The 13,409-nt window shown below is 38.8% G+C and overlaps 2 protein-coding genes across 6 annotated transcripts in view; one reads left to right on the plus strand and one right to left on the minus strand.

Annotated features, from left to right (window-relative positions):
• LOC145492301 (fibroblast growth factor receptor 3-like) overlaps positions 1 to 13,409 on the plus strand; it is an 81,305-nt gene that overhangs the window by 34,086 nt on the left and 33,810 nt on the right. For all 5 annotated transcript variants that reach the window (XR_014049973.1, XM_081471724.1, XM_081471723.1 and 2 more), the window contains 2 exons: positions 1,405 to 1,680; positions 2,678 to 2,796. Coding sequence is in view for 4 of the 5 variants with exons in the window: in XM_081471724.1 (XP_081327850.1) it covers positions 1,405 to 1,680; positions 2,678 to 2,796 (395 nt within the window). In the remaining variant the exon portion in view is untranslated. The remainder of the gene's footprint in view (positions 1 to 1,404; positions 1,681 to 2,677; positions 2,797 to 13,409) is intronic.
• LOC145492255 (uncharacterized) lies at positions 2,856 to 12,457 on the minus strand. Its single transcript, XM_081471630.1, has one exon. It carries the CDS (start codon positions 8,786 to 8,788, stop codon positions 4,814 to 4,816), a length of 3,975 nt encoding a protein of 1,324 aa, XP_081327756.1. The 5' UTR covers positions 8,789 to 12,457; the 3' UTR covers positions 2,856 to 4,813.

The following is a 13,409-nucleotide window of genomic DNA, read 5'->3' on the forward strand; positions in this document are numbered from 1 at the left end:
TTCAAGGGGATATATAGATTTGAATGCGACGGTCACGTAAGATTTATAACAGAAAAATCAGTTGAAATAAAGAAAAATGGCAGGATATAATAATAGATATGTAGAATAATTATGTATATATATGCAATCAACGAGTAACCGATTGGTAATGAATAGTTAGTCGATGAGTAATCAATGGCATCGATGAATAATCAGTGACGTGAATGAGTAATCGACAGGCCGCAAAACATTTTTCAGTTAATTCACAGAGTTTGGTATGAAACATTGAACTAAAAAAGCTTCTAACAAAAACAACTGAATGAAAATTTAGCTTAGAATTTGCAAAAATATCCAAAACATCAACACAACATTGTTCTGCTCTCAGCGAATCTTTATTAAGTAATTTTCTCAGTCATATGCTAATAAGAAAATAAATAACATTTTTTTTTGAACATTTTTTACATTTCTATCTAGTATGAATCTACTAGTGTTCTGCCACGAAGGCTGTTCTCTTATTGGCTGCGCTATAATGACTACCTATTCTGCTGAAGATAGTGAGTAGCCTAGCAGTTGTTACGAAATGTCTGCCGCTTCTTTGCATATTCGAAGAGTATATGAAGAGGATTTAGATAATTTATTAGTGGAGGTGATTCCAGAGAAGACAAAAAAATCCTATAAATTTTTAAGTGTTTAGTGTTACTACCAGCCACTTCTTTGTCAAAACAACGTAGAACAAGCCTTTGCTTAACTTTTCATAACTTTCTGGTCATTGTCATTCAAAATTGTAAATCCTTGAAAAGTCCTTGAATTTTTCCCAACGATGAGTATTACTGAGCCAAAAGCAGAGTTGGTTCGTATTTAAAAACTCTGAAAGAATTTTCATATATGTACATGTAACTGTAGGAGTAGTATCACAAGCTTTCACATGATTGTTCATTTATTACACAGTCCTTGAAATTAAAAGTCCCTATTTCAAATGCTTGACATCCAAACCTGTAAGTTTGGTTGCCCTCTTGAATCACTGGTTGCTCATAAAAATAATTATTGCCCATTTAAATGTGCCTGCCTGAATAAGAGTAGCACCATGTTAAAAATTAACAATCAATTTGCTTGTTTTCAGCCAATCACTTCATATGACATAATTTTCTTAGTCATATAATTAGAAAACAGGTGTTATTTTTGTGAACAATTTTCACATTTCTTTCTATTATGGTATCTGTAGTTATAGGAACGAGAGAAATTCTGTGGAAACCAAAGCCTTGATATTTGTTTTCATAGCTTTCCTGAATCATGATCTGTGTTTGCAAGTATAGAGTTGTAGAAATACAGCTTTCAGTGTGTAGATTCTGGTAAGGTGTTTTCTAATTTATAATTTATAACTTTTCTTCTTCCTAACCTGCATACATGTATGTGTTTATTTCCTAGTGCCTCCAAAAATAACTACTGCCCCCATCCGTGAGGTTCAACTTAGTCTTAGTTCAAGCTCTGTACAGAACCATACACTGAAATGCAATGCATCTGGTGATCCACATCCAAAGATCACCTGGACAAAAGCTGGCATCCCAGCAAGCCAGTTCAATGCCTCTGGTTACCTGCTTCATCTTGTTAATGTGCAGGAGAAGGATGCAGGATCATACATATGTACAGCGAGTAATGGTTTTGGTGATAATGTTACTGCCATTGGTATTGTTAACATAAGATGTAAGTATTATAACATTAGTTTCAGTGCTTGAGGCAGACATGTAAATAGTATCATTTACATGTACATGTACTTTCAAGATTACTGTTTTGAGTTAATCCTTTTCACATGGTTGGAAAGTATTCTTATTACATAAAACTAACAGACTGAGCATAATGACAGAGTAGGAAGAACAGCATAAACTACCAGACATTGTCAACTGATATTTCGTCTTTGTTTTTAATAGCCAGTCTACACAAATTCTTAATTTGTCAATATAAAACATAGACTGCTCCTAACTAGTAACTCCACAGCCAATGTTGGTACTTTTCAGTTTGTGAATAAATTTATCACTTTGTTTTATGAGGTAATCATACCATGTGCAGGTGCTGCTATACCAGGGCAAGCTCCTGACTAGTTAACTGAGTGTTGGTTTCTAGTTTAAATCAATTAATTTTATGTGTAGGTGACATGGAAGAAGCTTTGCAATAAATCTCATGAATTGATTTCACTTTGAAAACAGAAAACCTAATTAATCTGAGAAAACATTGATTCAAAGACGTTGCTTATCATTCTGACTAATGGATTGATGTTTCATGTTCAGGTAGTCCAAGACCGTGTAGGCCTTGGACTACCTGAACTTTTGCCTTTAGGCGACTGGAAAAACTTACTTTTTTCATATGAGCTTTTAAGTCTTGGGCAGCCAGGATTTCATGGTAGGAATCTTTTGGCTCTATGTAATTTTTCGTGGACCACAGCCTTAAATGGAAGTTGGAATTATTTTTATTTAAAATGTAATAATATATTTCTTGGTTTTTTATTTTTGGTTTTTGTTATTGTACTTTTCGCAGTCCAATTTGTTTTGGTTTTTTTTTTTTTTTATCAAATTAGGCGGGGTTCAAACTCATACAGCTATAGTTGATGCATTCCTGATCCCTAATCACAGCCCTGGTTTACAGCACATGTGCATCACTTTCTTGTATTCGACATGCTGATGTATGTTTGTTTATTATTTAAAAGGCACTGATTGCAAAACTGAGAGAGTTGGAATTAGAATACGAGATTTGACCTACAAGGATCCCTTTGCAAATGAAGTATCAAAGGAGTTCAAGGATTTAGAATCATCATTGTTGTCAGCAGTAAGTTATTTTAAACATGCATTTAATGACTGGGACCAAATGTATATGCCTTGAAGGTTCAGGTGTACACACCAGGTTTGTGAGTCAAACTAAACTAAAATGGAGATAAGGTAAGGTAAAGTCTGCGTACGAGCCAAGTGGCCTGTCAGGCCGGAGCTTATCCCGGTTTCTGTAGCATGAAGTGACTAGGAGTATTTCTACTCCCCCCTGGATGGGATGCTAGTCCATCGCAGGGTTACCCCCAGCATTAAGTTCGCCGGTACCCATTTATACACCTGGGTGAAGAGAGGCACTGTGAGAGTAAAGTGTCTTGCCCAAGAACACAACACAATGTCCCCGGCCAGGGCTCGAACCCGGACCGCTGGATCCGGAGAGGAGCGCACTAACCATGAGGCCACCGCGCCTCCCTCAAATTTAGGGATAAAAGTAAATAACATGGCTAGGCCTTTTTCAGTGGCAGAAGAAAAGAAAACCCAAATTCCTTTTTGTTGTGAAGTTATTGGGGATATTTAGTTTCTGTGAGATCTATTAAAGTTATAATCATCCAAAGATACTGATCAGGCCACCTGGGAATTAAATGCAGGAGAATAGCACATAAGCACAAGTGTGAGCATTGCCATAAGTAATTGGTGTAATGTCCAGAACTGAACCCAGTTGTGAAAAGTACAAAATAATGATATGCCGCAAAATCATCAAGTTAGCAGAAAATAGCGCATTTTGTAAAATCCACAAACCAGCCCTAGCTGGTGGACTTAAGATAGATCACAAAGAAATGGAAAGAATGTAAATTTTGTTGAGGCAGAAAATTGTGTAAATCTTGGAGTGTGAAGAGGAAAATCAGAAAATATTATTGGTAAATTTGTAACTGACACAAAAAATCATAGAATTTTCAGTTGTGTTTGTGAGGATACAGGCTGTAGCTGAATCTACATACTAGGCATACCCACCAGTAACAGTATTCTATAAGGTTAGCATAGGCACACAGTGGTCAACCAAGCATACAGTGACTTACTTTGACCTGCACTTCAGCGAACTTCAGTTTATTTGATGAGAACCAGCTGGTATTGAGAATACTGTTTATTCTGCCCTTGCGTACAGCTGTGTGTCGTTATGCTTATGTTCAGGTGTCCTCACGTGCTTAAATATGCTAACCTTATTAATGCCCAGTGAAAGGCAGCCTTAAGATTCACTGTAAAGATTTGTTTATCCCTGTTTGCCACACCTGTTTTTTCCAAAGGCCCACTCATAAGAAGCCTGAAAAGTACATTAAGACCAAGATTTTTTTAGTGACAATGACAAGTCCTAAGGCTTTTTCACATAGGAAGAGTATTGTATGTCAGACTCAGTGGAATAAAGAGACCTAATCTGCTGAGTATCTTTTCTGTACATGCGTGTACCTGTACATGTGTGACCAGGATCTCACTACCAAAAGTTGCTCCATAATTATTATAATTTATAGAGCTGCTATTGCAGTTGTTAATCAGCAGTCTTTACATACAAACAAAGTGCAAGGGTCAATTCTGCTTTGTTTTGGCCTTTTTTGTCTTGTTTGTATGCCTCTTTAAACAAAGGAATAGCTGATTGCAGACTCAACTGCAATAACAGTTAAAGTACTGTACCCTTGTTGTAGCTCTCTGTACAGACAATGTTTTGGTTTTCAGCACGTTAGAACACTTTCATGCAATTCTTAGTAGTGGTATGGGCTAGTCCAGTACGAATTTGACAGGTAGCGTGATGCAAATGAAGAAGTATTGTTATGGAAAGGAGTTCTATTGTTTTCTCGAGTTTGACGTATCCATGGTAACCAGAAGCCCCGCCCCCTTTGACGTCATTAATCTCGTTTCCGTGTTGACCGAGTAAAAAGCCTGGTTTCTAAGATAAACAAAGTAATCACGCAATTTTAAAGTTAAACATTAACTTTAATATCAAATGTTTCCCTAAAATTACAGGACAGAGCCGTGTGCAACTCCCTAGTGGATTGAGCTCAACTTATGAATGAAACTATTTACAAAAGTGTTTACAAATGGCACAACAGTTCAATCATGTCCAGGTCCTCATTTGTTATTCTTTCATAGCCATAGGGATATGTTTTGAAGGTGTAGGGATCTATCACTCGTTTTTCGTACACAAGCTGGTACTTTTTCGTCTGAGAGACTGTGGTCAGTGAGTACTCTTTGGAGTTTCGGACGATGTGATAAGGCTTGTAAATATCAGTTTGTCGCGTTTTCTCGAGAGGGCGTTGAATTTCGTCTAAAACATTTTGCCGCAACACTTGATAATTTAACTGCTTGCTACCTTCACTGTTTAAAGAGATTCCCCTCACTTTGCATTCTTCTTTTTCTTTCTTCGTGAGGTAACCATAATTTTTCGGTCCCGCGGACGCAAATTCAGTGATGAAGTCGTCTTCTCCCAACTCGTCCTTGAAATCACCGAGAAAGTCGTCAAGGGGAGGATTGTTTTCATGAGGTAAACTGGAAAAAATAACGCTGTCGGTGTCTGTGTACTGTACTCGTTCTTGTAGCATGTCCAGAGCTGCATACAAACGAAGTCGAGCCCAACATGTCGTGAAACAAGCGATGAAAATGTTGAGGTTTGGTGAGACAGGTTCGTCATTCGATTTCAGTTTATAGTGAATTTCAACGATGTCTTCAGACAATACACTCACGTAGCAAACGTCATTTGCATCACTTTCATGGAATGCACTGAACCTCATAGGATCTCCGAACTCTTTGATTTGAGTTTTGTTGGTGCGCTGGCCAAACTTCCCCCACATGGAATTTAACATCATTTTTGCAAGGCTACGTTTGCCGGGATTCTTTTCAATGTTGTTGCGGTTGAGTTCGATGCCCTCTTTCGCTTTGTAGGATCTCAGATGTTCTTGCTGTTTGACGGGATCATCGCCTACATGAGCTGGCCAGCCGCTTGCCTCCTCTTTAATCTTTAACCATGTATTCACATAGTCTTTAAAGAGACCTTTCCTCGTTTCAGAAAAATGCCACACTTCGTGAATGTAAGTTATTTTGTAGCCCTTCTCAACGGCTTTGTTCAGTTCGGGGGTACACCATGTACCTGTAATTTGTCTTTCACTGTCGCTGTGACTGCAAACCCAGGATCGTTGTAGCATTGGTTTTTCCATCTCTTCTTGTACACAGGCTCTACTAAGGGGGAATGTTAGTTTACCATTTTCACGCGGCGGAAGTACTGGATGAAACAGTTTTTCTGGAGGTAAGATTGTGACCTTGGCAATCCCGAGGTAATTTTGGATGTCTGTGTCTTCCGGCTGAAATATAATTTCAGGGTGGCCGACAGGATACTCAGCATTCTTATTAATGAACGGATAGAGAGATGTAAAATCATAGTAATGAACCTTCTCTCCTGAGGCGATGTCAGCCAGATGATAGAGTTTGACAGCGTTTGTTCGTCCGCCGCAGAAGGCATCACGGGGATTTAGTGGCTCCGCCAAATCGAGGCTGGCTACAAAGTTCCTGACGTCCTGCCTTTCTTCCTTCATTTTCCGCCAATCACACTCCCACATTTCGATGACGTTGTAACCTTTGTCACGCAAGAATTGTAGTTTTTCCTGGGTGCAGAGATACACGTCGGCAGTGCAGCGGTGCTCTAATCTAAGGTGTGTTTCGGATCTGTTGGGATAGCATTTACGACAGCCATGCCAAAAGCAACCTTGAAATTCGTAGACGGTGTTCGTAGTTGCATCGTAGCCGTCCACGGTGTAGCGACTGTTGGGGATACGGTATTCCCCATCATTTCCAACATGTTGAATTCTCTCACTGATCTGACTTTGTTGCCACAGTAGATATTCCATGGCAACTTTCGACTGATTTGTTTTTAGTCGCCAACCGTGGAGAGGCTCGGAAGCAATTGTGTTGGCTTCCATTCGGTTTTGTCGCAGGTCTCGATTGCATGCCGAAGCTATAGTAATATGACTGAAGGGGTCAAACTTTGTCTCTTTTTCAAAAAGCCGTTTGAAAGTAAGGCATCCCTCCTTCAGTAATTTCACGTCCGACTCGCAATATTCCAGCAATTCTTTCTGGAAATCGAACACTACATTCTCAGCTCTTTCTTTATCATGCCATTTCTCGAAGTCTTTACGGCCGTTGACAGACATTGATTCAGGCATGTAAAATTCTTTCTCGGGAATTGGTCCCACGTAGTCTTGATTTTCAGGCGTGTTAAACAGGTGAGGAAAATAGCCCTTCTTTAACTCTGTCAATCCGAATGTCTTTGGAAATGCAGAAAGCGGCATTTGAAAGAATGACAGAGAGTCAATAAAGTTAATATTGTCAAAGGTTAATTGGAGAAGTTTAGCTCCATTTCTGATTTGATTGAGGACCCTGTGTTGGCGATGATATTCCTCCACGACGAAATAGGAGTCGTAGCCAGAAAAGTTATGGGCCAAAACAGTTACATTGCGCGTGTCTTCTTCAGTTAACGTATCCAGCCATTCCAGGAAATCGCGAATGCAATCTTCACCTTTGAAGTGGAGTGGACAATTATCATCCTCAGTTTCCGCTATTAAAAGATTAGGGATGTGTTTGCCAGTGTCTTGCATCGCCTCAATATCGAAGAAAACGAGAATGGGAGGCTTTTCATCATAATCATCATCATCATTACTATTATCCTCTGCTTCGGCTTCGGTTCGTCGCTTGCGTTTTTTCTTTTTCTTTCTCTTCTTCTTTTTTTCTCTTTTCTCTTCGGTTAGCTCTTCCGGTGTTTTAGGTATCTGAATAAAGCATCGGTGGCTTGCGGCCTCTATGTACTCGTGGCAAGAGGGACAGTCTATGTAACCGCATTCATGTTCTTGTTGCTTCTTGAGACCCACCAACAACTTTTTACAGCTACGACATTTGCGGTGTTGACTGCAAACACTGATGTTTTTGGAGTCAGCGGTTTTTCCCTTGAAGGATTTCGTCAGATGATTTTGAAAACAAACATCACCATAAAACATCCGCTTACAGGATCCGCAGGGTGTAGCTGGTGGTTGATTACGACACCTGGCCTCTGTAAAGTCCTCACATCCCGTTTGTAAGCAGGAAGAACAATGATCAGGGTTGTTTTCACAGGCGTGTTGACCTTCGTTATTGTAGGGTTTGAGACACCTTGCGCAGAAATAACTGTTACCAAAGAACCCAGGTAACGTAGTGATCACATTGTAGTGTTCATTATCATACAACAGTACCAATTGTTTTTCCTGAGGCTTTCCAAAAGAAGTCACGCTATAACCTCGGGTAGCGTCCACAAGTAAGAGCTGATAATTGTTCAAGGACGGCGTCAATGCAAATCTAGTGAGTTCCTCGTAACCGCATTTTCCCATTTCTACATTAGCTTCTATATGCAGCTTGATTGCTTCATCTCTCTGGATAGAGAAACCTCTTCTGAAGCTGTTCCATTTAGGGTGATCATCCACTCTAGCTTTAGCTGTCACAATGGCGCGGGCGCAGCATAGTTCATCTTTGTTATCGATTCTGATGACAGAACCTTTCAAACGTTTGAAAGTTTCTGGATTAGAATGTCCAGGTTTCAATTTTCGTTTCTGACCGCTACCGCGAGGAGATGTACGAACGTGTGTAAAAGATAATTGAAACGAATCATTCATTTCAAAGTTCTCGTTTGAGTTTAACACCTGTGACATTTGCTGCAGCAGACTGTCGACACGATCGCTACCATTTAACCATTCCCCCGCCGGTAACCCTCGATAAGCACAGCTGTTGACTAAGCGATTGCTGGCTAAATTGAAGTAGACACGATCAGCGGCTGGTATCCTGTCTCGGAGAATCAAATTTTGGATTGTTCTATGTAATCCATCAGCAATTGCTGCTGCCACGTTTTGTTGAGGCATAAATTGTCCCACCTGACGAATGTTGGAGGTGTAGTGACGCTCTCTAACGCCCATTTTTTTGCTGTGACTATCTACGTACGGGTTGAGTACAAATTCGAAGCGTCCAGGTTCTGTGGTAGCGAGACTTCCCCCCATTTGTTCTTGATTAGTGAGTTGACGTTCTGTAGCCTCGGCGACATTTGACAAAATCGTATCATCGATAGAGTCCTCAAGAATCTAAGAGAAAATATAAAATAAAATAAATAACCCGGTTCATCACACATTAAGTACACGAAATATATTTTTGTTACAACATATTTAATTTACCTGTTGGAAATAATTGTTTTCTGGTCCATTCTCAATAGCAATAATGGCCTCCAACAATTCTTCATCGCTTATATCCTCAAAGTGGCTTGACATGGGGCGAAAATCTTATCCAGAGAAACAAAAGTTTAGTCAACAGTCCACCATCTGCAAATGATTTCTATCTAGCGAGTCCCAACTTTATTGGTGTCGTTAACTAATCATATTACAGGAAATGTCAGCACATTTCCAACATCCAATCATATTGCACAAAAACGACATCATATTTTCAACCACCAATCAAGTAACATATGACGTTATTGATCTATCATAATTACATTCACACACGCAGACCACCCGAAAAGTTTACTTAGTTTGTTGATTTAATTTTCCTGTAAATGAATAACAATTACACAACTCGCATGAAAACAAATGCCTTCATTAGTCTTTTAGCGTCCGTTCAATTCGCCTTAAAAGATAATAGCCTATTCAGTTAAGCTAACAGAGTCTAATCATTCAACGTTTAAGATAATAGTCCATTGTCACATTCTTGCGTTAAGTTTTCAACTCGTATGCAAATTTCGTTATCCCCGCGGCCAATGGGACAAATTATTTGCATCGCGCGCTAAACTTAAATTTAGGAGTAACGGTTCCATTGTAACTTTAAGGTTTATAAAATACGATCGGACGAACGCTATAGCTTTGCTTATCCTAAATCCGTCCAGTGTTACTTGTGTTATACTGGTAGAACGTTTCCAAGTCCGTCAGCGAGCTATTCAAAATCAAAAGAACTTCATTTCAAAAACCGTAACCGCCTTCAAATTCCAGACCTGATATAAAGGATTACAGCGAGCTATTCAAAATCAAAAGAACATCTTTTCAAAAACCGTAACCGCCTTCAAATTCCAGACCTGATATAAAGGATTACAGCGAGCTATTCAAAATCAAAAGAACATCTTTTCAAAAACCGTAACCGCCTTCAAATTCCAGACCTGATATAAAGGATTACAGCGAGCTATTCAAAATCAAAAGAACTTCTATTGAATGCTCATACCCTCCTTGAAATTCCAGGTTGTGATTAAAACATGTAGTGGTATTGAAAAGCACAAAGGCTTATCCTTTCCATTCAATTTCAGTGACCTAATTCAAAATCAAAATAATTTCTTTTCAAAGTCCTTAGCCGTCTTCAAATTTTAGGTCTGATTAAATCATGTAAGTTAAAGTATGAAGTTATCTTTTCCATTCAATTTCAACGACCCATTTCAAAATAACGGTACGGATTTGTATTCGCCCGACATGTACTCCAATTTCAAGTTACATTTATTACCTCTTGAGAATCGTTGTCTTGGCCCGCGTTCTCAATAGAACGGACAGCCGCCAAGAGTGGTTCATCAATCAAATTCATTGCTGGTTTTGAGGACGCTGTCAAACTGAATTTTATGACGCGGCAGTTTTGATAATCGATAATCGATTTTGTGAATAATAAGTGCGCGTCTCCACGTGCTCGAGCACAAAATTAAAAGAACTGGGGAAAGCATGTTGGACCATTGACTTTTATTAATGTGGTGGCTCCTAAAAGAGCCGTTTGGTTCTTACCTACATAAAGTCTGTAGGATTTTAAAAGGTGGCCATACCTTGCTTCCTCTGCTTCAAGAAGACGTGATAAGCTCTGGAGAACGGATACGCCGTAATGACGCGGAATTTGTCGCCGTACGATTCCTTCATCATAATCAAAATATAGAATAGTGACATCATCGGGATGGAGGGGTGTAGGGTGTCAATGGAGGTGTTACGTCATAATCTGAAAATAGGTAGAATGATTTAATAGAATTATTTTTAGTAAAAGAAGTCATGTGATTTTCTCATTATAAAGAGGTGAAATTTTAGGAATATATTAGTAAGCTTAACATGGGTCTCACTCTCTCTGCTCGTCGAATACGATTTAACACGTACCGCTTACTGGCTAGAAAGCTGATCACTCCTATAAGTGAAATAGTTTTGCTGACAGAAGTCTCATTATGTGGTCTACCAGGTACCAAGCTTTCCAAGTTAAAGAACCTTCATTCTGAAGAACCCCTGCCCAATTCTGCCCATTATTGAGTATAGAATAGGAAGAAATACATTTTAGCAGGGTAATTTAGTAACAGAATAAAATATGCTTTATTTCTATTACGTGTACTTAATTTTCCGACCTGGGAAATATTAATTACGTATAGGCGACATGGAAATTGCTTTTCCGTGTTTGGACCGTCAATTTGTATTTTCACTTTAAATAGACGCTAAGCAGAAAAGAAATTTCCTTTGGACATGATTACTACCGGCTTTAGTGCCTTGGGCTAAAGTCTATATGAATCTTATACGCCTCAGTCATGAGGTGTATAAGTACTGTATAATACGCCTCAGTCATGAGGCGTATAAGATTCTCATGCTCTAAGATTCATCTATGATTGCAAATAAATCGATTTCTACTCGGTCTGTTAAGGTACTAGACAGAACAAAACAACTCTGTTTGTTCAAATACAATAGAGTTTTCCATTGCTTCTTTGTTATTGCAAAATAATCTCCCTGGGGTCATTAACGCCTAAAGTTATGCAAGCAGACAAGACCGAGAAAATGAACGAACAAATGTTTTTCAAAGACGTTTATTGCAATCAACTACTCTTTAACTATTTACAACTCTCAGAGCTCTAACTTGCCAAGTGATCACTACAAAGTTCTACAGTTTGTTCTTTTTATCCGGTCATGATCAAGTACACTGAACCACACTTTGTACTCAGAAGCCTTTTCGATAATTCTGTTTACACTGGCTGCGAAGTTATTAGTCGTCTATTTCAATGAAACTTCTCAAACGTAAGAACGTGAGAAAAGTAAGGGGGATCCTTTTTATTTCATTTCATATTTCTCTCTTGGTTAGTAAAGCTATATTGTTTAATCTTCTTCCTTTGATAGATTACCTTTTGCGTGTAAGGTTTGTTTTGCATTCGGCCTTTTCGGCTGCTTTTTCTTCTAAAAGTAACTAAATTAGTTCACACTACGTGAATTGACCAAGAATAAAAAAAAAGTTCATTTTATCATCATGCCTTGTCGAGTGCTTACCTGATTATCCATCAACTGAAGCATGAATCTATCCAATTTAAATGCAATTATAAACTCACGTTTCTGTTAATTCGGTTTTGCTCGGGGAGTCTTTGGTATGCGAACACACGGTAATCCAGTTTTTCATTTCCACTGTTTAACTTTTACATGTGATTACGTAGGTCCAAGGAGTAATCAACATCTAATCTCTCCTTATATAACCAACACACTTTCTAGAGATAACTAATGAGAACTGAAAGAAGTGATCTAAGTCTACAATGTAACGATTAATCGAGAGAAAGTAATGAAAGAAAAATTTGACTCTTACAAGAGTGGAATTTTACCTGATCATGATACTCACAGGCATCTTTTATTCGAATGATGCCAAAATCAAAGTTGAGAGGTTCTTTACATGAATTCACATTCCGATAGATTCAATTCTTTTCAATGGCTAATTCCCTAGGACGATGCGAACTTTATATCACTATCTAACACTTTTAATCAATATATAGAAAATCCAGCGGAGTCGACTGGGTGTAGCTGTTGTTTTATTGCGTAAGATTACATCTGATTGTCACGTTTCCGTTCATTTGTTCCACCATAGTCCTTTAGAGCTCGAGAACATGGGACAAAAGCATTGTTTACCCGGTCCATCTGACGCTTTTTACAGTTATTTCAATGCAAACGAGGAATACGAGAGGCGTTTTTATTCAAATTCTTATGACCCGTACTCTGGATTCCGTTACTGACAGCAATTTGAAGAGATGGCTTCAGGGAGACAATCTTTTTCGATCGCAAGTGGTGCAAGCTGTTTTTCTGTTTCTGTTTCTCTTATTTAGACTTAGTAGTAGTAGGTCCACATCAACTGTACAGTTGCTTATTCTAAACCTACTTATCAAATAAACGTATGTATGTACGTATGTATGTATGTACGTAAGCAACAGCACAAACGCAAGCAAAAACTGCTCGTCCAATTTTACGAGTTGCTAGCTTGACTTATAAACCATCGGGAGATTGATGATCATTGATCGACGTAAAATCACACACGTTGGTATAAACCGCAGAGTGCCAATTAGTGTGAAAATGTATGGTGTCGCGTGATGATAATTTCCCATTTTCATGATCTGTTTGTGATTTGAAGTATTCGGCAGATTTCTTCCAGTGCTTGAAGTATAAGTGGGATGGATGGTTATGGCGATGGGTGGGCGACTTTGCTGAGAAGAGGGCTGTAGTAATCGCTGGTGCTGGTATTATAACCGGGTATTATAATTACAATCGGCGATTATCATAATAGGCTTGGAGGTGTAAAAACTTTGTATGTCACATCACACAAAACTGGATCGTTGGCTCGAAGATCTATAGTAATGAGTTGTGGTAATAATTCTAACAAGGCAGAGAT

This window comes from Orbicella franksi, chromosome 7 (genome assembly GCF_964199315.1).
Source record: "Orbicella franksi chromosome 7, jaOrbFran1.1, whole genome shotgun sequence".
In the NCBI taxonomy this organism is placed as follows: domain Eukaryota; kingdom Metazoa; phylum Cnidaria; class Anthozoa; order Scleractinia; family Merulinidae; genus Orbicella; species Orbicella franksi.